Source organism: Scheffersomyces stipitis, chromosome 8 (assembly GCF_000209165.1).
Source record: "Scheffersomyces stipitis CBS 6054 chromosome 8, complete sequence".
Taxonomy (NCBI): Eukaryota; Fungi; Ascomycota; class Pichiomycetes; order Serinales; family Debaryomycetaceae; genus Scheffersomyces; species Scheffersomyces stipitis.
Window position 1 is genome coordinate 799,515 of NC_009048.1, and position 20,021 is coordinate 819,535.

General features: G+C 41.4%; 6 protein-coding genes across 6 annotated transcripts; 5 read left to right on the plus strand and 1 right to left on the minus strand. All coding sequences in view use genetic code 12, as the record gives it.

Annotated features, from left to right (window-relative positions):
• Positions 1-10: 10 nt before the first annotated feature.
• PICST_33929 (predicted protein) lies at positions 11-904 on the minus strand (the record flags this gene model as incomplete). The annotated part of the gene is made up of 1 exon (XM_001386709.1): positions 11-904. The coding sequence occupies one exon, from the start codon at positions 902-904 to the stop codon at positions 11-13; it is 894 nt and encodes a 297-aa protein (XP_001386746.2).
• Positions 905-1,923: 1,019 nt separating this feature from the next.
• On the plus strand, positions 1,924-3,657 carry DAL12 (allantoate permease; the record flags this gene model as incomplete). The annotated part of the gene is made up of 1 exon (XM_001386529.1): positions 1,924-3,657. The coding sequence occupies one exon, from the start codon at positions 1,924-1,926 to the stop codon at positions 3,655-3,657; it is 1,734 nt and encodes a 577-aa protein (XP_001386566.2).
• A 3,882-nt stretch (positions 3,658-7,539) lies between these two features.
• On the plus strand, positions 7,540-11,577 carry PICST_73960 (predicted protein; the record flags this gene model as incomplete). The annotated part of the gene is made up of 1 exon (XM_001386530.1): positions 7,540-11,577. A coding segment is annotated over exon 1 (4,005 nt), but the record flags the coding sequence as incomplete, so codon positions are not given.
• Positions 11,578-12,585: 1,008 nt separating this feature from the next.
• MDR112 (Putative transporter) lies at positions 12,586-14,943 on the plus strand. The gene has a single exon (XM_001386531.1). The coding sequence runs from the start codon at positions 12,955-12,957 to the stop codon at positions 14,758-14,760; it is 1,806 nt and encodes a 601-aa protein (XP_001386568.2). The 5' UTR covers positions 12,586-12,954; the 3' UTR covers positions 14,761-14,943.
• A 229-nt stretch (positions 14,944-15,172) lies between these two features.
• Positions 15,173-16,583, plus strand: PICST_85543 (predicted protein). The gene has a single exon (XM_001386532.1). It carries the CDS (start codon positions 15,218-15,220, stop codon positions 16,421-16,423), a length of 1,206 nt encoding a protein of 401 aa, XP_001386569.2. The 5' UTR covers positions 15,173-15,217; the 3' UTR covers positions 16,424-16,583.
• Positions 16,584-18,213: 1,630 nt separating this feature from the next.
• Positions 18,214-19,893, plus strand: PGS1 (phosphatidylglycerolphosphate synthase; the record flags this gene model as incomplete). Its single annotated transcript, XM_001386533.1, has 2 exons — positions 18,214-19,747; positions 19,796-19,893. The coding sequence occupies 2 exons, from the start codon at positions 18,214-18,216 to the stop codon at positions 19,891-19,893; spliced, it is 1,632 nt and encodes a 543-aa protein (XP_001386570.2).
• Positions 19,894-20,021: the final 128 nt, after the last annotated feature.

Here is a 20,021-nt window from a genome sequence, read left to right on the forward strand (position 1 = left end):
CTATAAATTGCTAATACTCAAAGAATTTGGTTTCTCCACGAGCAGCTGCACATTGAAGTTTCTTTGGCGTAGTGTCCACCATACAGTAGTGGGTTGGAGGATACAAACTGAGTATCTTAAACTTAGCCAACTCAGAGAGCTTCAGATTCAGGGCTACGAAGCCGTCCATCTTGTCAAAGTAATAACCCTTTCTGGTCAAGGCTGGAACTTCCACCATTTTGGGCAGAATCAGTAGTTGACCATACTGCTTGGGTCCTATATTACATGTGTACAGTCCGCTAATAGATAACAGGTTAGCCACCTTGGTTGCAATTGTTAGGGAAAGACCCAATGGAAGAGCCATGAAATTGATAGATGCACCAATTCCAGCAGAATTGGACATGGAAATAGAAATGGAGTATTGGTTAGTAACCGAGCCTCCACTTCCATAACGACTATCTATGCAAGCAGAAACGGGAATCAGATAGGGTACCTCTTTCAATTTGGGAGCAGCACTCTTATCTTTCTTTTGAATCTCGACCCATTGACCTTCTCGATCATCATAATACATGGAAGATCCCGTATCCACAAAGTAGAAGGCATTATTCTTGTCTTCTGCAAGATGAGCATACTTGGGTTTCTTTAGGTCGTTTATATTGTTCGTCTTATACAATATTTGGTAGGTTCCAGAATCTGTTCTTTCAACTGTAGGTTCCTTGTTTACGCCTGCTAAGGAAGCCATTTCCAACTCTCCAATAGGATCTTTTACTCCTAGGACTAAGTCTAGCTGGGAAAAGTCATAAACTATGGGATATTCTCCTGATATGTCTACCACCTTACCAGCAAGATTAGAAGCGAGAGGGTCAACAGGAGCTCCATAAGTTAAAGCAAAGAAGATGACCGTCAAAAGGATCTGAGAAGGCATTACTGCAATAGAATTGGCAATAGTGAGTACTCTTACTAGTATGGTAGAAGGAGTTCAATCTCTATATTTATGCCATTTTTTCACTATTGTCTGCTTAGAATCTAGACAGAGGTAAGAGCAAGTCAATGTGAACATAGTGAAGAACTAAAGGAAATTGTGACTCAAAAAGGGAATGGGTATTTTCTCTTAGTCAATTCCTTCTTGCATTCGCCGAATGGTCAGGATTGAGTCTTCAAACTGCTGAGTTTGTACCATTAACTCAACTTATAAGCATAGTAGAAATTCTTGTGCGAGATGTATTGGCAGAATAAAAATCTATACACAAAGCAAGTTCTATTCTAGCAGATCAGGAAACTCGCTAAACTAGAGATTTACTTTTTCCAACTTCACAATTTCCTTATCTAAGGAAGTCCACAACTTCTCTGTGGATATCCTATTTGTTCCAACTGCAAGCAGTGCAACAATGAAAAATTTCACCAGGCTACATGGAAATTGCACCATAGAAAATACGTCACACTAATTGCTGACAAACAACCAAAATCTGCACCCAGGTGAATGTTTACAGCTCTCACAACTGATAAGCGCCAGGCAACCTATCATGGCCGTCCCATCTCTGCAACTAACACCGAGTAGATGGAGTGCTCCGATACCCCATACTTTGGATCGGACTGCATGCAAGCTCGTCGAATTATCATCAAAAATTGCGTCAATCTTCGCAGCCAAAATTCACAACTATGGCTGTTGACTACAGGGTGCTGTGTTCCAGTCACGATCGCACCACCTCCTTAAACCCACACAGGGATGACGTAGTTGGCATCTGTCAGAAAATACCATATATATAAGCTGAGATGGATCCAGATTCGAATTCGCTTGCGCTCGCCATGTAAAACTCTGTAGCTCATAGATCTTTGGTTGCGTCCCATAACCAAGAGAAGTCCACATGCCTCACTTGTAGTGTAGTGGTAAACAGCATTATCGTTCTATAGATTCATACAGGAGATCTGACATTGACTCCAAGTATGACAAACGAAAACTACAACCTAGTGGACTATTCCCATGGCTCTACTTACAGTAGCACAAGCGACTCGGATGACAATGACCACGAGATCCACCAAGTGAACAACCCTTTGATAAAGAAGAAAAGCCAACTATTTTCTTCCGTGAGACTTGTAGGCAGTGACTCTGATTCTCTTAATCAAGAGTATGATTCAGAAGAAGATGAAATCGACAACTCGCCTAACCCTTTCTTGGATCCTAAAGTAGCTCACTATTACCATACGCTTTATGAAGGCTCCGAGTACGAGTGTAGACTGTTATATGATCCAGACTTCTCGTGGACAAAGCGGGAAGATGCTCTTGTTGTCAAAAAAGTAGATGGTGTCATAGCGTTGTTTGCATGTATCTTGTTCACAGGTTTGCAAATAGACAGAGGAAATCTTCTGCAAGCACTTTCCGATAACTTTCTTGAAGACTTGAACCTCACCACAAACGACTACAATATGGGGAACACGCTATTTTTGGTGTGTTTTATGATGGGAGAAATTCCATCCTCGATACTTTCCAAATGGATAGGAGTAGACAGATTTATCCCTTTCCAAATGATCTCCTGGTCGATAGTAGCAGCCATGCAATGTTTTCTTACTGGTAAGTACACCTATTTTTTGGCAAGAGCTTTGACCGCTTTCTTAGAAAGTGGGTTGATTGCTGAATTAGTTCTTTTCCTTTCAACTTACTATAAGGCAAAGGAGTTGCCCATTAGATTATCGTGGTTATGGGTGACATTATCCTTTGTTCAAATTGGAGGGGCTATTTTATCTCTCGGGATTCTCAGATTGAGAGGTTTCTTGGGATGGGAAGGCTGGAGATGGCTCTTTTTGATAGAAGGTCTGATGACATTGGTTATTGGAATTGGCGCTTACCACATGTTGATTCCTTCGCCCATGTCTCTAGTTGAAAGAGGATGGTTCTCGGAGAGACAAGTGAAGATTATTGTCAATAGAACTTTGAGAGACGACCCTTCCAAAGGTGACACCAATAATAGAAGTGGGATCACGATAAAGCAGGTGGTCAACGTTCTCCTAGACTACGATTTGTGGCCCATTTACCTTGTTGGGCTAATTGCATTTATTCCATTGAGTACTCTTTCCAGCTATATTCCCATCATATACAGAGGGGTAGGGTTGACTACTTTCGAAACTAATCTATTGCTTATTCCCCATTACATTTTGCATATTACTTTCTTGATATTCATGACTAGGTTTTCAGAGAGAATCAACCAACGGGCTTTGGTTGCTATCCTCACGCCCATTTATTTGGTTCCTATCATAGCTATCTTCAAGTATAAACAAGATAGTTTGTCTACGGTAGGAATATGGTTGCTTTCCACATTGATAGCTGGTGGTCCATATATTCATGCTATCTGTGTGAGCTGGGTTTCGCGGAATTCAGGAGGTATAAAGACCAGAACTGTCAGTGCTGCAGTATACAACTTAATTGTACAAGCTGGTGGTATTATTGCTGCCAACATCTACAGAAGTGACGACGCTCCCCACTACCACCGTGGTAATACCAACTTGCTCTGGATAGCTTTTGCTTTGTTCCCTTTACTTCTTGCTATAAAGGGCTATTACTTGTTGAGAAACAAACGGAAGCAAGACATCTGGGATGCAATGACACTTGATGAACAGAACAGATACATACATCACACCACTGATTCTGGTAATAAGAGATTAGATTTTAGATTTGATAGCTAGTCATAATTTTGCATATACATTTTTTGCACCCAATAGGGGTGTCAATTTCAGTTAAACTTGGTATAGAAGGATAGGCAACTGATGAAGAACAAAATCGGTCTAATTTGAGTGGTTTTTCGCAGCCAATTAGTCTAAGTTGACCTTGGAGTTGAACTACGTGGAACTTCGTTGGAATTGTATGTGTTGGTTTAATAAAGGTGGCTTCGAATGGATTACTTATCAAGGTGTTTGGAGTCTTGATCCGTCTCGTTTTAGTTTTGTTTTGTTAACTAGACGTAAAGCTTGTATATTCATCTATAAAAATAAAACAGATTTGTATCATAGCAATTCAAAAGGTATATTTTGAACTATGGTTTATACGGTGGAAGTGTGGCATCAGTTTGGTTGGAGATCAAGTGGGTTTGGCCCCCCTCTGAAGTGGAAAAACTTTCTTGAGATTCATCCACATGTATTGTTCCTGTTAGTTGCTGGGATTCCGTCAATCTTTTGATTTCGGCAATTAATTCTTCTTCAGTGAACTTGTTTTCTGGGTCTGGTTCTCTTTGACTCTTAACAAGCCCCAAGCAAGAACGAAGGCAGGCTACCATCATAGAGCCATCCGATGTTGAAGATTTGCTTGAGCAATTTGCGGTCTCTCTTTCCGTCCTTGTAGCATTTTCGTATGCCTTGGCTGTGATAGCGAGCACAAGGATAAAGACGACGGAACCAAAGACAACTGGAAGTACTATGGCGACTGTGCTCATGATTTGCTCTATTGAAGAATTTGTATAATAAGGGAATTGAGTTGAATTGAGTTCGATGTTGAGGTATTACATTTTTCTGAACGACTATGCTGGTGGTAGGTCCCTATTTATACTGGTCGTCTTCTACGGGGTCATCAGGCTACACGTATGAGCCATAGCTTGACAGGTTTGCCGTGGCAAAATTAGAGTATTTCTCCACAAATATTTGGATTATGAGTATTATTTGTCGAAATACACCAGTCACAGCTGTCCGTGCCCATCGTGTTGGCTTCAAGAGATAATACCCAATTTCTATACTTAGCCACCAATCTCATAATATTCAATTTTTTTTGAGAATAACAAATAAAACAAACGGCTGTTGCCTGGAGAACAATAAAATAACCATTTGGGGTGAAAGTTATTTTATCACAAATTTCCAACAAATGAACCATCACTAACTTGTTCCATTTTCAAATTCAGTTACTCGTACTCACATTGGCACTCAAAAACTGGTCTGAGTATAAACGAGAATGGGGCTTAGTTTCTTATCGGTATTTTTCGCAGCCATACCGAAATCTACAAGTAAGGGGCACGGCTGAATGACCACCGCAAGGAAGTACCGATAACACTTCCATCTTGGACTAGAATGCCAGTATATGTAGTAAGTATATGTAGTAAGTAGCTGATAATAACTTCCCTGAACTGAGATGTTCGAACCACACAATTCTGAGACTTTTGAACCACCATGAAGCTCCTCGTAAACAGTCATTTAGTGGGAATCCTCGTATACTTCGGCTCTGTTTGGGCCGAGCCTTATCGATAGGTGCCCAGAGGCTTCTCTGTGTGCGTTTCCTATTATTTGGGAGTCGCTTATTCAGTACCCCATCTCAGATATATTTAGAAAGTAGCATGCATTCTTTCTCCTGCTGTGTTCCTCTTTGGCGTTTTCTTAGATTCTCCTCCTGTTTTATTCTGTTCAATTGTAATTTCTATTCTAGCTTCTAATTTTGTTAGTATATGGCATAACTATGACCTATGAAGTTCTTGTGCAGAACTACTAATATGGGTGTCTTGTTGAAGTTGTTGAATCCCAGGATACCTTCCTTCTTCTGGGCCAGATCCATCTGAACCTGAAGCCTTTTCTCCTCCCTGCTCAGGCACTTCTGTTTCACTGCTACCACTTTTAACATCCAGTGCAACTTTCTTCTTCGCTCCTAGATTGTCCATAAGATAAACCATGTAGCCAGCTATCTCCAACTGGTCAATCCCGGAAGACTCAAAAGGTGGGATTTCGTCGTCCCTATCCTGATTCTTTTGTGCCTTTATCTTTTTCTCGATCCCCTTTGTCTTCTTTTGGATCCTTATGTCTTCATTTACTTTGGAAACTTTTTGGAAACCTCCGGAGTCTTCTCCTGAACCAGTGTAATTATTAAACAAAAGACATCCAAGAATACAGCCAAGACAACTCATTGAACAAGAAGAGTACTAAGAAGGCTAATATTACAGCAGAGAATATCAAGCAACGCAAGATGCTTTATCAGTCCGTTTCATTTTGATATCCGTTATACAGGATAGGATAGAATCATCATAGTCAAAGCTTCTCTAAACTCATAACATCTTGGGGTCTAATATTAAGAAATATGGTAGTTCAGTTCATATGATGTGAACTAACTTTGAGCATTGATGACTGGTCTTTTTGAGTTATCGCAGATCGCGGTGGATAATCAAAAATTAAAGAGTCACAGCTCCTGGAAACAAGTAGAGTATCTTGAGAGTAGATGTCAGTATTTGAACTTAAGAGCTCTTGGGAGGTATATTTAAAAAGATTATTTACAATTGTCAGAGTTGTAGTAGAGAATTCCAAACTTTTTTGGTAAGATATTTCAGCAAAATCAGCTCGCACTGTTAAGCGTCTGGATTTTAATTCGTATTAATACTTTTTTACTTGTTTCTCTTCTTCCAGCAACCAACTATTTCAATATAAACCAATTGTTGGTTGCTCGTTACAATTGTACACCATCTAGAATTCTGATCCCTTTCATTCCCAACTGTGCCATTTGAGACTTGTAACAACACTTCAACATGTTCTCCTTCAGAGTTTCCGAGGACTCATAAACACTTCAAATATCACCAACGGACATTACTAGACCAAGAGACAACTCCAGAAAAATGCTGTCATACGACCTGATTAGAGATATACAATAGGTTTGTCTTCCAAAAGGCATAGCGGAATATCAGAAATTACTGTGGCGGTAGATTCTGAAGGTCAGCTCTCCTATTTGTGCGATTCAAGCTTAGGCGAATATAATTGCAAAGGTACATACTTTATACCTTTATTAAGTCGACAGTGAGGTTTCTGTTTTTGGGTTCGAGTGATGGCCATACTATACTGTTCGTCAACCGCTGGCGATTCTTTAGCAGGATCTATTCTACGGGATCCTTCTCGAATGAAAAGCCTCTAGTCGAGCAGTAAGAGGTGGTGATTTGAAGTGTGTATTGACGAGGTACTTGTTGGTGTAACTTTTTGATGGGAGTCCAATGGTTATACGTAATAGGTCATTGGGATGGATCTAAGCTTGGTATCTACTAAGCGATGCTTTCAAAGGGCTATTGTGCTCATCGTGGAAACAGACAATCATTTTTATACAAAAGTCAAATAAAAGGCTTTCACAAAGACAAATCTTAGAAACACAATGATTTACGGCTTATGACTTACGAATCAACAACAATTGCTAGCCACCAGTTCCATTCTGAGGTCTTCGAAGCAGATAGCCCGTTTTCGGTGCATTTCTGTACTTCTGACTAGCCACACTTAGAGCTTTTGCACGTGCGAAGAGCTCTTGCTTTTTTTTTGCAGATATGGACTGCAAGGCGTAGAAGGGGATAAGAACTTCTACAGTTTTATCGTTTATATCTGTAAGTAACCAATTCCACGTAGTTGTTATAATCCAGAGATTGTAGAAATGTGAGCTCTTGCTTTTTCGCAGCTAACGCAACATGCAAAAGGGCGCGAGAGAAAAGTAGAGTAAATGCAGGTTATCCAGAAAACGTAAACAATAATACCGAATCAAGTAAACAAAAGATCTAGCTGCCAAAACGTGAAAACCATTCCTTTTCTTTAGAAAACTACAAAGTCAAGGAGTCCTCTGCCAGAAGAAGTCGGAAAGGAACTGTAAGCACTGAACTTGCCAATATGGAAGTACCAGCCGAATCCAACCGCCAGCCGCTGGATACTTCTACTCCCACGTCTACGGCCATCAACAGATATATAAGAGAAACGGAATTGGGAGAACATATCATCAACGGAAGCACTTCAACGGCGCAGACTTCAGCATATGAACCAGACAAGTCTGAACAGCAGTTGGGCTTGCCGGACGTGGAATCAATTCTGCTCAGATCAGGAACTGGAAGCACCGATGAAAATCTCATTGAAAATGTGAAAGTATCGCATGTTGCAGGTGTTATAGATCACATCGAAAAATTGGGAAACCAGGTCAAAGGAGAACAAAATGACGACGACAAAATAGACAAGAATGACAAAACGCATGAGTTTCAAAGAGAATCCGAATATCTGCTGACGAACTCCCAAAAACGTTTGAATCCGATTCAAGAAGAAGAGCATATGAGCAAACTGAAAAGCATTGAAAATCTGCAAGAAAACAACTCATCCATACTTGATGATGCTTCACCCAATAGAATTATCAAACCCAGCAGATATCAGGAAAAACTTCTGTATCTTCCCAACAGCATGTTCCACGTTGATAAGGACAGCTCCATGGCATTTGCGCTGGAAATCCAAGATTCTCCGTTCAGTTCCATCCCAAACACATTCAAGTACAAGTCACATCCCAATGCAAAGACTAAAGCAACTCTAGGTGGAACACGATTGAAAACTGTTGATAGACCTTCTGGTTCTGAAGAAACTAACATGGAAGACAACAGTGAGCCAATAAAGACTTCGACAATTAGAGAAAACCACGTAGATACTCCGGATTGGATGCCAGAAGAATTGGACGACAAATGGGATGAGCCCAAGAGTGACTTCTTGTCTTCAGTCAGAATCACAAAGAGGGACAAAACATCGAGTGATCCCGTCGCAGATTTGGATCTTGAGTTTCCTTCGGGGAACACCATTTTGCACAATTCCAAGTTCAGCTCACTAGATACGCCAGCTTGGAAACGAGCAGTAAGAGAGCAAGATCAAAAGGCAAAACTGCAGCCCAACTTCCAGAACATCTTTCTTTCTCTAGAATCACAACATGATAAGTCGGATAATGTCAATGCCAATAACCACTCTGTTTCGTCCACTTTTTCCACGCCAATGGCCACTATTTCACACCAGAATCTTAAGCAATCGGACAAGGATGATAGAAATAACAAAAACAAGATCGCCGAGGATGTCAACCAACAAGGCTCTCCTCTTAAATTGTTTGGCACTAATTACAATACCTTTACAAAAGAAAAGTTAAGCGGCGTATTGCAGAAATTTCACCAGCTGACGCCACCAGAAGAAGATCCTAAAAATAAGGGAAGTGATGAAATCGATGTTCAGCATAAGGAAGATGACAGTTTGAATCTCCAGAATGAACATTCGGAGATTCCCCGCTTGAAAATCAAGAATTTCACCAGAAGCAAGAATTATACAGAAGAGCATTTCATCCAGAATGCAAACAACGTATACAATAATATTCAAAAACGAGGATTCAAGCCTGCTCATGATGAAGGATTCCGATCTATGTCTAATGCTCATACTACAGCTACTTCTACTCCGAAGAGCCACAAGTTAATTCCTACCAGTGATCCTATATTTCAAGATGATAACTCTTCTTTTACGAGTGACTTTGACGAAGAGAGTTCTGATTACAAGTACCAACAGTTCAATTCAGATGCAGTGAATAATGACTATACGTCTTATGATCACAGTACAAATAATGGTGCGTCTGCTTATCCGCATGCTAAAACTTCTAGTATTCCAGATGTCTCTGAGCACAGCGATGATAGTTCCTACACGTTTGATGATGTCTCTCTGACAAGTCCTGAACTTCAGAAACCTCGATTCAGACCCAACTCAAAGAAACAAGCATTTACCAATGACCAGAATAACCTTCGCAGTCAACAAGCTGTTCAAACAAGGGATGTAATAGAAAACTCAGAGGCACACGTCAATTCAGATCTCATGCATTTGGTAGAAATTCTCAAGAATGAAAACGACAGATTGAAACAACAATTACAAAGTGGTGTCAATTTGCTCAATGAAACCGAAGTTTCTTTAGATAATGCTGACTTCACAAGCGAGGGTGTATCACAATTGCAAGACTTGATAAGATGGAAACGAGCTTCACAACTCCATTTACCAACAGATACATTACCTTCCTCCCATAGTATCGAGAAGAATTCTGATCCCAACACAATTATAAGAGGAAGAATTAAACCCGGAGTCGACTTACCAGTTGCCTACGATAACATGGTCCTCGATGTTAAGAATCAAAAATGGGTTGCTAGCGAAAATAAGGAAAACTATCCAGGAAGTCTTGATTCAATTGAAGATCTTGTGACAAACTCCACAGAATTTCCAGATGTCAGAAGACCACTCAGCAAACCAAATTCAAATAATATTATGACGAAGAATCTGAGACCAAATAGTAGCAAACTCGAAGTTTCTTTTCAATTGCCGCATTCAGACCAAGAAAAGGATAGGACCAGATCACCAATTAACGCTGAGGTTACAAGTGTTTCTCAACTTGATGAAATTACATTTTCACAAACAAGAAAGAAGTTGGTTTCTATCATTAATGATATTCTTTCGCTTGAGGATACGATCAATATCCCGTGGGATGAAATTAATGAAATCTCCTTATCTAATCGCAATCTTGATAGTATTAAGGATTTGGATACCTTTTTGCCGAGTTTGATAAGTGTGGACTTATCTCAGAATGAACTCAAGTACTTGGAAGGCTTACCCAAGTCGATATTGAATATCGATTTGTCGGAAAATAGAATCGAAAATATTACACCGTTCCATAGATTCCGTGACCTTCAGTATCTTGACATTTCGTCCAACAATTTAGTAACGCTCTCCAATTTCAGCAAAAACATTCATCTCACCAATTTGAATGCTTCAAAGAACCAGTTGAACTCCTTATCTGGATTACAGACTTTGGTGAATCTCGCCAAGTTCAATGCCTCTCAGAATGAATTGTCAGGATTGTTAGATTTCGACAACTACTTCCTTCCAAATTTGCAAGAACTAAACTTGTCAGAAAACTCACTTCAGTCTATTTCTGGATTGGAGACGTTGTCAAACTTGCGAGTTTTGAATGTAAATGAGAATAAGCTATTTGACATTTCGTGTAGAGGGAAACATCCACATTTGAAGAAATTGCTATTGAAATTTAACCAACTTGAAAAGCTTGATGTGCTGGCATTTCCTTTCTTGCGAGTACTTAGGGTTGATGGTAATGACTTAAGAAATATATCAGGGTTACTGAAGCTCAAACACTTGGATGAACTATCATGTAAAGCTCAACGTAGTGTTGCAGTTATTGAAGAAGTTTTCCGTCACGCCAGAGATGTTCAGAGTCTTGATTTGTCAGGAAACATGGGCTTGACTTTGTCAGGATACAACTTTCCTTTCCTTAATTTGAATAAATTGGAATTGACAGCTTTGGACTGGACTAGAGTCCCTGACAACTTTGCTGCCATATTTCCAAACGTTAGAGATCTAAACTTGAATTTCAACAGGTTGACCAATATTGACGGGCTTGCCAAATTGACCAACTTGAGAAAGGTTTACCTTGTCAGTAACAAGATCCAACGAACCGAGACTGTGGTAACTGGATTGCTTGGCTCGAGGTCCAGTTTGAGATTGTTGGATTTACGACTTAACCTGTGCAACATTGACTTGTATCCTTACGTATTTAGTCCAGATGAATTGGAGTATGCTAAAGTTCAAAACTACGAAGATTGCAGTCCTATTCATTTGGACAACCTAGAGGACATCGAAAGCTTTGCTATTCACTACAAATCGCTAAGCAAGGGTGTAGACGAGTGGACCGAGAGAGATTCTCAATTCATCAACAAGTTGTCTATCCAGTCTACACTGAAGGTACGTCTCCGTTTGAATTACGAGACTTTGCTCATCAACTATTTCCGCCGGTTGAGCCGTCTTGACGGTGGACATGTCAGCGACGAGAAACGAAGAATGATGAGGGTAAGATTAAACCAGAACGAAGTATCCGAGATCTTGTAGATACTGGTTGCAAAATTATTATAGAATTATAGTGCATATATATTTATGCTGGTGACCCCAATTAGGAAATGTATGCGATTCTTCACGTGAACGATTATGTGTGGACCATTTTTCACGTGCAGCGCAGTAGACTTTTCTGTAGTCCCCTGAGTTCACGGCTGAATCCATCGGAGTTCGGAATTCGGAATTCATTACCCAAAAGGGAAGCGAACCGAGGTACCTGACAATCTGTCAACTATCGGCATTACGCCCAAAATGAGTAAACTTGTGGCCACAAAACTTTGCGGCCGAGACATCTCATCAGATCCGACCTTTTTATAGACCGACATAATTAACAAAGCCCATAAAGTGACACAAAGTCGGTGTAATTCTCTAAAAGTTCATATTTTGTCAGCACGGCCAGTAGCTCGAACGGCCCTCCCTCACACACGCGTTCCCGAACAGCCATATTGTTACTGTTATGTCCGAGAAAATCCTTTGAAAATCAGGCTGTTTTTATCAGCCTCTTAAAGGGGCCATCCGTATTAGGTCTTGTTAACCAGGTTGTCAAATGACAATTTATATCAGCTGGTATTACCCAGTTTAATCTTTCTCGGATGTTGGTTGTGAAAAACAAGCCGAATGTTTACTATAAGCCACTTCAGCTAAATAATAAACATAATTAATTTTCTGCAATTTTCAGCAATTTTCAGCGACTCTATTCCGAGGGAGATCTCCTCGGAAAAGCGGAAAACAACAAGCGCATTTATGTCTACCTGCCGACTTTCGGGCATTTAAGCAGTGTTAATCCTTGCTGTATGTGTACATTGCACCGTTTTCTGTTCAGCCTTCTCTTGAACTACCCCCGGATCTCGGTCCCTCGGCCCATCACTTTTATTCCCATCTCCAGCTATAAAAGCGACGAAACTTCCAGGGTCAATAAGTTCAAAAAAAAATAAGAACTAATTGTTTTAATTGTTCAGATTTCCTTCTAGTATTGCTAGAATCATCTCAGACCTCAGTTTTGAGTTACACCACCGTATCGTGCTGTGTTCTTTTCTTGGTGCTCAGCCGTGTCTAAGTCGTATACCTTGGAAAAGTGTCCGCTATTCCGAGGAAGATTATCAATTGACTGAACCCAAAGTCAGTAGAAAACCACCACTCAGAGTTCAACCTAATCGACTTGTAACTCTGTTTGACGAAACTGAATTCGAAATTTCATTCGAATCAACAATCCAAAACCACCTACGCTTCAATTGTCGTTCCACTTACTGTTTATAGTTCCAGTCTCGAAATTTTTTTCAGACTTTCCTAATTTTGCATAATTCCGTAAATTTCAATTTTCCAATGTCGTCCATAGAAAAGAAAGAACAGAGGGCCAATCTCAACGAAAGTGCCCATTCTGATACCCTCCAAGAATCTAATTCTTCTCAGATTGATGATGCCAGAGACCTTGAGGCTGCAGCCAAGGGTCTGAACCATGACTATGACTCATCGTCTGATGCACCAACTGGCCCAGAAGCCTTTGTTGGTGGTGATTTGGAGTCTGCTAACTTGGAAGAAGATGCTATCCCTTTTGGTGGCGATGAACTTTCTCGTTACGAATCAAACACCCAGGCTTCTAGAACTTTGAGTAGAAGATTGACCAATGCCGACGCCTTGATTGAAGAAGCCAACAATACCGACGAGCCTTTGCCTAAAATGGGTAACGACCGTCCCTACCCTCCAGCATTGCCAGACAGAGCTCCGTATATAGTTGCTTTTGATGGTGCTAACGATCCTATTCATCCTCATAACTTCTCCTTAGTCAGAAAAATCGCTTATTGTTGTGCTGTGGGTATGGCTGCTTTGTCTGTTTCGATGGGTTCAGCTTTGTTCGCCGAAAGTTCTGAAGATATAGTTGTATTATTCCATGTTGGCACCACTGTTGCTACATTGGGTACTTCTTTGTTTGTGATGGGCTTCGCTAGTGGTCCTATCTTCTTTGGTCCCTTGTCTGAATTGTACGGAAGAAAGATTGTGTTGGTTATCTCTTCATTTGGTTACGTCTGCTTCTCCTTCGCTGTCGCTACAGCCAAGGATATCCAGACCATTATGATCTGTCGGTTCTTTGCCGGTTTTATTGGTGCAGCTCCATTGGTTGTCTCCGCAGCAGTCATGGCTGATTTGTTCTCTGCTAAAACAAGAGGCAGTGCCATTGCTGTATTTGCCATGGTATTGTTTGGTGGTCCAATGTTGGCTCCTATAATCGGTGGTTTCACTGTCAAGAACCCTAACTTGGGCTGGAGATGGACATCCTACTTCTGTGGGATCATTGGTGCTCTCTCTTTCTTGTTAAATACTTTCGTTTTAGAAGAAACCCATCATTCCATCATCTTAGTGAAGAAGGCTGAAACTTTAAGAAGAAGAACAGGTAACTGGGGAATTGTTGCTCCCCATGAGGAAATTCAGTTGTCCATCAAGGAAATCGCCGAAAAGAATATCACCAGACCGTTGGTCATGTTGTTTACGGAGCCTATCATTCTTCTCATCACCATCTACAACGCCTTTATTTATGGTATGCTTTACTTGTTCTTGACGGCAATCCCCTTGATTTTCATTGGTAACTATGGATTCTCTCAAGGTGTGGGTGAGTTGCCTTATATCTCCATGTTGATAGGTATCTTTGTCGGAGGTATCTTTATCATTTTCTTTGAAAAAAGATACAACGCTGCCATGGACAAAAACGGCGGAAAGCCTGTTCCAGAAGAAAGATTGCCTCCTATGATGGTTGGATCCTTCTTTTTCGCTGCTGGCTTGTTCTGGTTGGGCTGGGCTGGTAGCTACCCTGACAAGGTGCATTGGATCGTTCCTACCATTGGTGCTTCCTTCATTGGTTGTGGGTTGATTATGATCTTTTTGCCATGTCTTAACTACATCATTGACTGTTACTTGTTCTTTGCTGCCTCTGCCTTAGCTGGTAACACCTTCTTGAGATCAGCCTTTGGTGCTGTTTTCCCATTGTTTGCCAGACAAATGTTTGTCAACATGAAGATCCAGTGGGCTTCCACCTTGTTGGGATGTGTGGCTATAGCCATGATTCCAGTGCCTTTCTTGTTTTACAAGTATGGTAAGAAAATCAGAGAGAAGTCTAAGTTTGCCTTTGTATTGTGAGCTTTCTATCTCCATTCTTCACTGCATGAACAGCGACCTGTGAACCTGTTCGAAACTCATACACATGTTAATAAATCCATTCCTAATACACCTACTAATAGTCGTAATAGACGTATATATATTAAAGATTAGTAGAAGAGTATAGATATACATATGAACAATCCAGTACATGTAATTTTGCCATTCAATATGGACTTCAAATACGGAAATCGTCTTCTTAAGGTTTTTCCCTTGGGTTTCATTGTTTCTAAGCTACAATCATAAACTTATTTTCTTGAATTTTTCGCACCCAGACATTATTTTCGGGGTTGCATTTCTCAATTTTTCAGACAAAATATCGGTGAAAATTGAGGTCGATACAGAAACTAGTCAGACTTATACTCTTCGTAATCCACCATTTGTCTCTTTATTGTTTCTTCTTTTATCCCCCAACCAAGAGTCTGTGTTATTCCATGATATGAGAATTTTCATTCGAAGTTTCAGCAACTCCTTCACAAAATGGGCCAAAAAGCCTGTGTCTGGAGCAAAGCTCAAGAACTACTTGGGCCGTCCTTCCAACAATCTTTCCCTGGGACTCGTGGGTTTGGCCAATGTTGGCAAAAGCACGTTTTTCCAAGCTATTACGAAGTCGACTTTGGGTAATCCTGCCAACTATCCGTTTGCTACCATTGAACCTGAAAAGTCCTTGGTAGTCGTCCCTCTGATAAAATTGGATCATTATCAAAAGTTGTTTGGATCTGAAAAAAAGTTGTCCTCCAATTTGACAATTTGGGATATAGCAGGACTTACGAGAAATGCCAGTAGTGGTGCTGGGCTTGGAAACAAGTTTCTTGCCGATATCCGTCAAGTGGACGGAATATTTCAGGTGGTCAGAGGATTTAGAGATGATGAAATAGTCCATATAGAGGACAACAAGGTCGATCCGGTACGAGACTTGATGATTGTCAACGACGAATTGATCCTCAAGGACTTAGAATTCATTGAAGTAGGTATAGAGAAAGTTAATAAGTTGTTCAAGAGACCTAATGCCAACAAAGCTGAGATTGAACTTGAACTCAAGACCTTGGAAAAAATTCAGGATTTGCTCTACGATGGCCAAAAGGTGATTAACGAGCCTTGGAGTGCCGAAGAGATTGACATAATTAACAGCTACAATCTCTTGACAGCTAAGCCTACAGTATATTTATTGAACGTGAACGAAGAAGATTACAAGAGCCAGAGCAATGAGTTCTTGAGCCAGATCCAAGAATGGATGGAAGAAAACAGTCCTCAGGACGAGCTTGTGATCTTCAGCGCTCAATATGAAACAAAATTGAATGAGTCGGGTAACCTGGAAGACAGTGCCATTCCCAGAATAGTGGAGCGTATGAGAGATGCCTTACATTTGATCTCATTTTACACTTGTGGACCAAAAGAAGCCAGACAATGGACTGTGAGAGTGGGATCAACAGCACCAGAAGCAGCTGGAGTGATCCATACGGACTTACAAAAGACATTCATCAGTGCGTTGGTGTACAAGTGGGACGATTTGAAGAGCGAAAAAGCTCCGTTTAACGAGGCAGGATTGAAGAGCAGTGGGAAACAGCATAGACATGGAAAGAAATATGCTGTTGAGGATGGTGATGTTCTTCTTGTGAAGGCAGCAGGTGGCAAGACAAGGTAGAGAAGAGAGAGAGCAGAGAAAATAAAGAGAGAAAGTTGGTGAATTGGGAATGTAGCATTTGTTCAGAATTTGATCCGGATAGAATCTTCTGTGCTTTGTAAATAGACTAAAACTTGTAAATAGAAACCACCAGTGGGAGATCATAAATGGAGTAGAAGTCACTGTAAAGCAATAGTTGCTGTTCGTAGTGCTGTAGATCATTCTGGAGTGGTCGGCCCTTTTCCGTATATGGCTAAGAGGGAAGTACTATTCGGTAATAGAGAAAGACACAGAGAAAGACACAGAGAAAGACACAGAGAAAGTCTTACGAGGCTATGGCGTTAACTGTATGGGGTAGTTAATACAGAAACAGGAGGAGTATCGACCATGTACTGCTTCCTTCTTTTGAGCAAGCGAGCAGCTCGCCTAGAGGGTGGGGTCCTCGCTCAAGATAGCTGGTGAGTATCCAGGACTGGTTGCGACAGTTTCCTAACTGGGCAAAAACAGCTGGAACCAACCAAAGAGGAAACAGGAAAACTGCACATGAAGAGGTGACAGATGCCGAGAAACTGGTTTTGATTGTGAGGTCACACGAGCGAAGGCCGTTTTACGAAACAAGAGATGACTATTAAAGTGAAGAGAACGAAGAAGATTAAGCGAGAGGTGGTACTTTTTGTGGTGAGATTTGTGTCTGATTACAGTGCGAGTTCTTGAATCTGAGATAGAGATACTATGCGGACAAAAGAAGTCGTAGAAACCGGAGAAATGACACCGAGACAGATAAGCCTTGTTTCTCGGAATGAAGCAGGGTCTGGGAGGAGAAGTGGCGAAGCTGTGGGTATAGAGAAGTGGAGAAACCGAGAGAGAAGCCATACTCAAGGCCGGAACGGTAGAGGGGGATTATGCGAGTTGGTTACGGGAGACTAGATAGGGCAGATGGAGTCGGGATGGCGAGAAAAGCGAAACGGATGAAAAATAGTGAGAAATTGACGAGACATTAGTGCGCGAGAATGTCATAGGTGGAGCGAAGAAATACCGAGAGAAAACCGAGAGAATACCGAGAATATCGCCAGAATATCGTCAGAATACCGAGAGAATACAGTGGAGTTACAGTGAGAATACCGAGCCAAGATAGTATATTTCAAAATACGATAAGATAAGAGGCTCATCACCAGAGTTCATGGTATTTCCTCCACGGAATTTTTACCTAAGTAGGTGATGGATTGTAGTTCAATAGGTTATTACTGAAGTCTATATTCTAATAGAGTAATAAAATCATAGCAGTGCCACTCTCTAGTCTCCCCAGTCTCCCCATTCTCACCTTTCTGCTGCTCCTTCTCTAATCTCGCTATCTCAGTCCCCGGTAACAAATCGTAGCTTCCGCACTCTTCCCGCCGTAGCCACTAGAAAAAAAATTCTGCTCTAGAACTCCGACATCTTTACTTAACTTTTCCTTTTCCATCCAGCCTTATACCAAAAGGGCGTCTCCTCCACGAGGTTACACATCCACTGATCTCCAGACTCAGTCTGTATCGACTTTATCTCGATCTTCATTATTGTCACACTGGCGTTGTCTGTGGCCGACGCTCACTGGATATAAATTATTCTCACTATAATTTCCACGCATTCTCACTAAATTCCTCCATAATTTTTCACAACTTTCAGTTTCTGGTTGACCATCCCACTCTCCAGTTCCATACCGTTGCCCCAAATCTCCTGTACCTGCTGCCGTTTTTCTCACCTATTGCCCTCGTCGTATCTATATGATCATACCTGCTTGCTGGTACCACTCCCGAAGAACTAACATCGCCATGCTTCTGTCGGTATACTCCTACTTGTTCAGGTCTGGGGCCACCCCCTCCACGTCCTCGAGAGAATACTCCACTAACAACCCCGTGATCCCAACGGCAATGGCCAACACGTTCCATCCTCGTCTCCGGTCCATTTTCCTTCAACTCGACGCCATCGCCCCACGTTTCGTGTTGAACAGAGGTGACATCGACATTCTCACCAGCCCAGAATCCTTCTACAATACACTCAAGCAGAAAATTGCTGCTGCCCAGTCAAGAGTGTTTCTTTCTACACTCTACATCGGAAAACACCAGACTGAGCTCATGGATGTCATCGACGAAGCGCTTACAGCTAACGAAGATCTCAAGGTATACATTCTCACCGATGCACTTCGTGGAACAAGAGAAGCACCTGAAGCTCCCTGTCTGGCTTCTTTGTTAGTTCCACTCGTAGAAAAACATGGTAAACACAGGATAGACATAAGAATGTACCACACACCCCATTTGGCTGGGTTCACCAAACATTTGGCACCCAAACGAATCAACGAAGGCTGGGGCTTACAACACATGAAGCTCTACGGCTTTGACAACGAGATCATGTTATCCGGTGCAAATTTGTCGCAGGACTACTTCACTGATAGACAGGACCGTTACTATGTGTTCAAGAACAAGCTCTTGACCGACTATTACTTCCGAATCCACGAGGCAGTGTCGTTGTTGAGCTACCAAGTGTTGCCTTCTAGCAAACTTGTCCAGGGTTTCAGACTCGACTGGCCCACTTCAAACAAATCTTGCGAGCCACATATGAACCTCCATCGTTTCATTAGCGACTCGTCGTACTTGCTCGACCCAATCTTGAAACAGCATAATCTTACAGCCTTTGACGAATACAAAGACACAGACGACTTTGACACAATAGTGTACCCTGTGTCTCAATTCACCCCCCTTTTCCCTGACAAAAACGACAGATCTACAGAAAAACCTGCTATTCTCCGTCTCTTGTCTTTCTTAGACTCGCCCTCTATCAAATGGTGGTTCACCGCTGGCTATTTCAACATGTTGCCTCAGATCCAGGACAGATTGATCAACGGCAAAGCCGAAGGTACAGTCATAACAGCTTCGCCCAAGGCCAACTCGTTTTACAAATCTGCCGGAGTTTCGTACTACTTACCCGAAGCTTATCTTCTATTCGCAAAGAAGTTTTTGGAAGAGGTCTACAAGGTAGGAAAGTCGTCGATGATCAAAGTTTACGAATGGCAAAACGGTATAGTCAACACTGTAGGAGGGTGGTCATACCATGCCAAAGGGTTATGGATCACAGTGCCAGAGGAAACAGAACCCAGTATAACAGTCATTGGTTCGTCCAACTACACCAAGCGGGCCTACTCTCTTGACTTGGAAAGCAACGCTATCGTCATCACTAAGGACCCCGAATTGAAGAGTCTCATGAAGCTGGAAATCGAAAACTTGATGAAGCATGTTTCGCCTTTAGAGCTCCATGACTTCAAGCCCAAGTCCAAAACAGTAGCCGAAGTCCCCATTGGCGAAAACGCTGGTGAAGTAGTAGATACCGTAGCCACAATTGAAGAAAACTCGGACGAAGCCAAGGTCAACAACAAGGTCATATACGAAATTGACGACGATAGAAAGATCAGCTATGGTGTCCATTTAGCTGTTAAGTTGTTGGGAGGTAAGTTGTAATTGATATCCATTTCATTAAATTAGCATACATATAGAATATAAAAGTGACTTTATTGGAGCGTAGATGGTACGTAAATTTGAAGATTTTCTATTCTTCACAAGATATTTTGATGCATAGATCTCAGAAT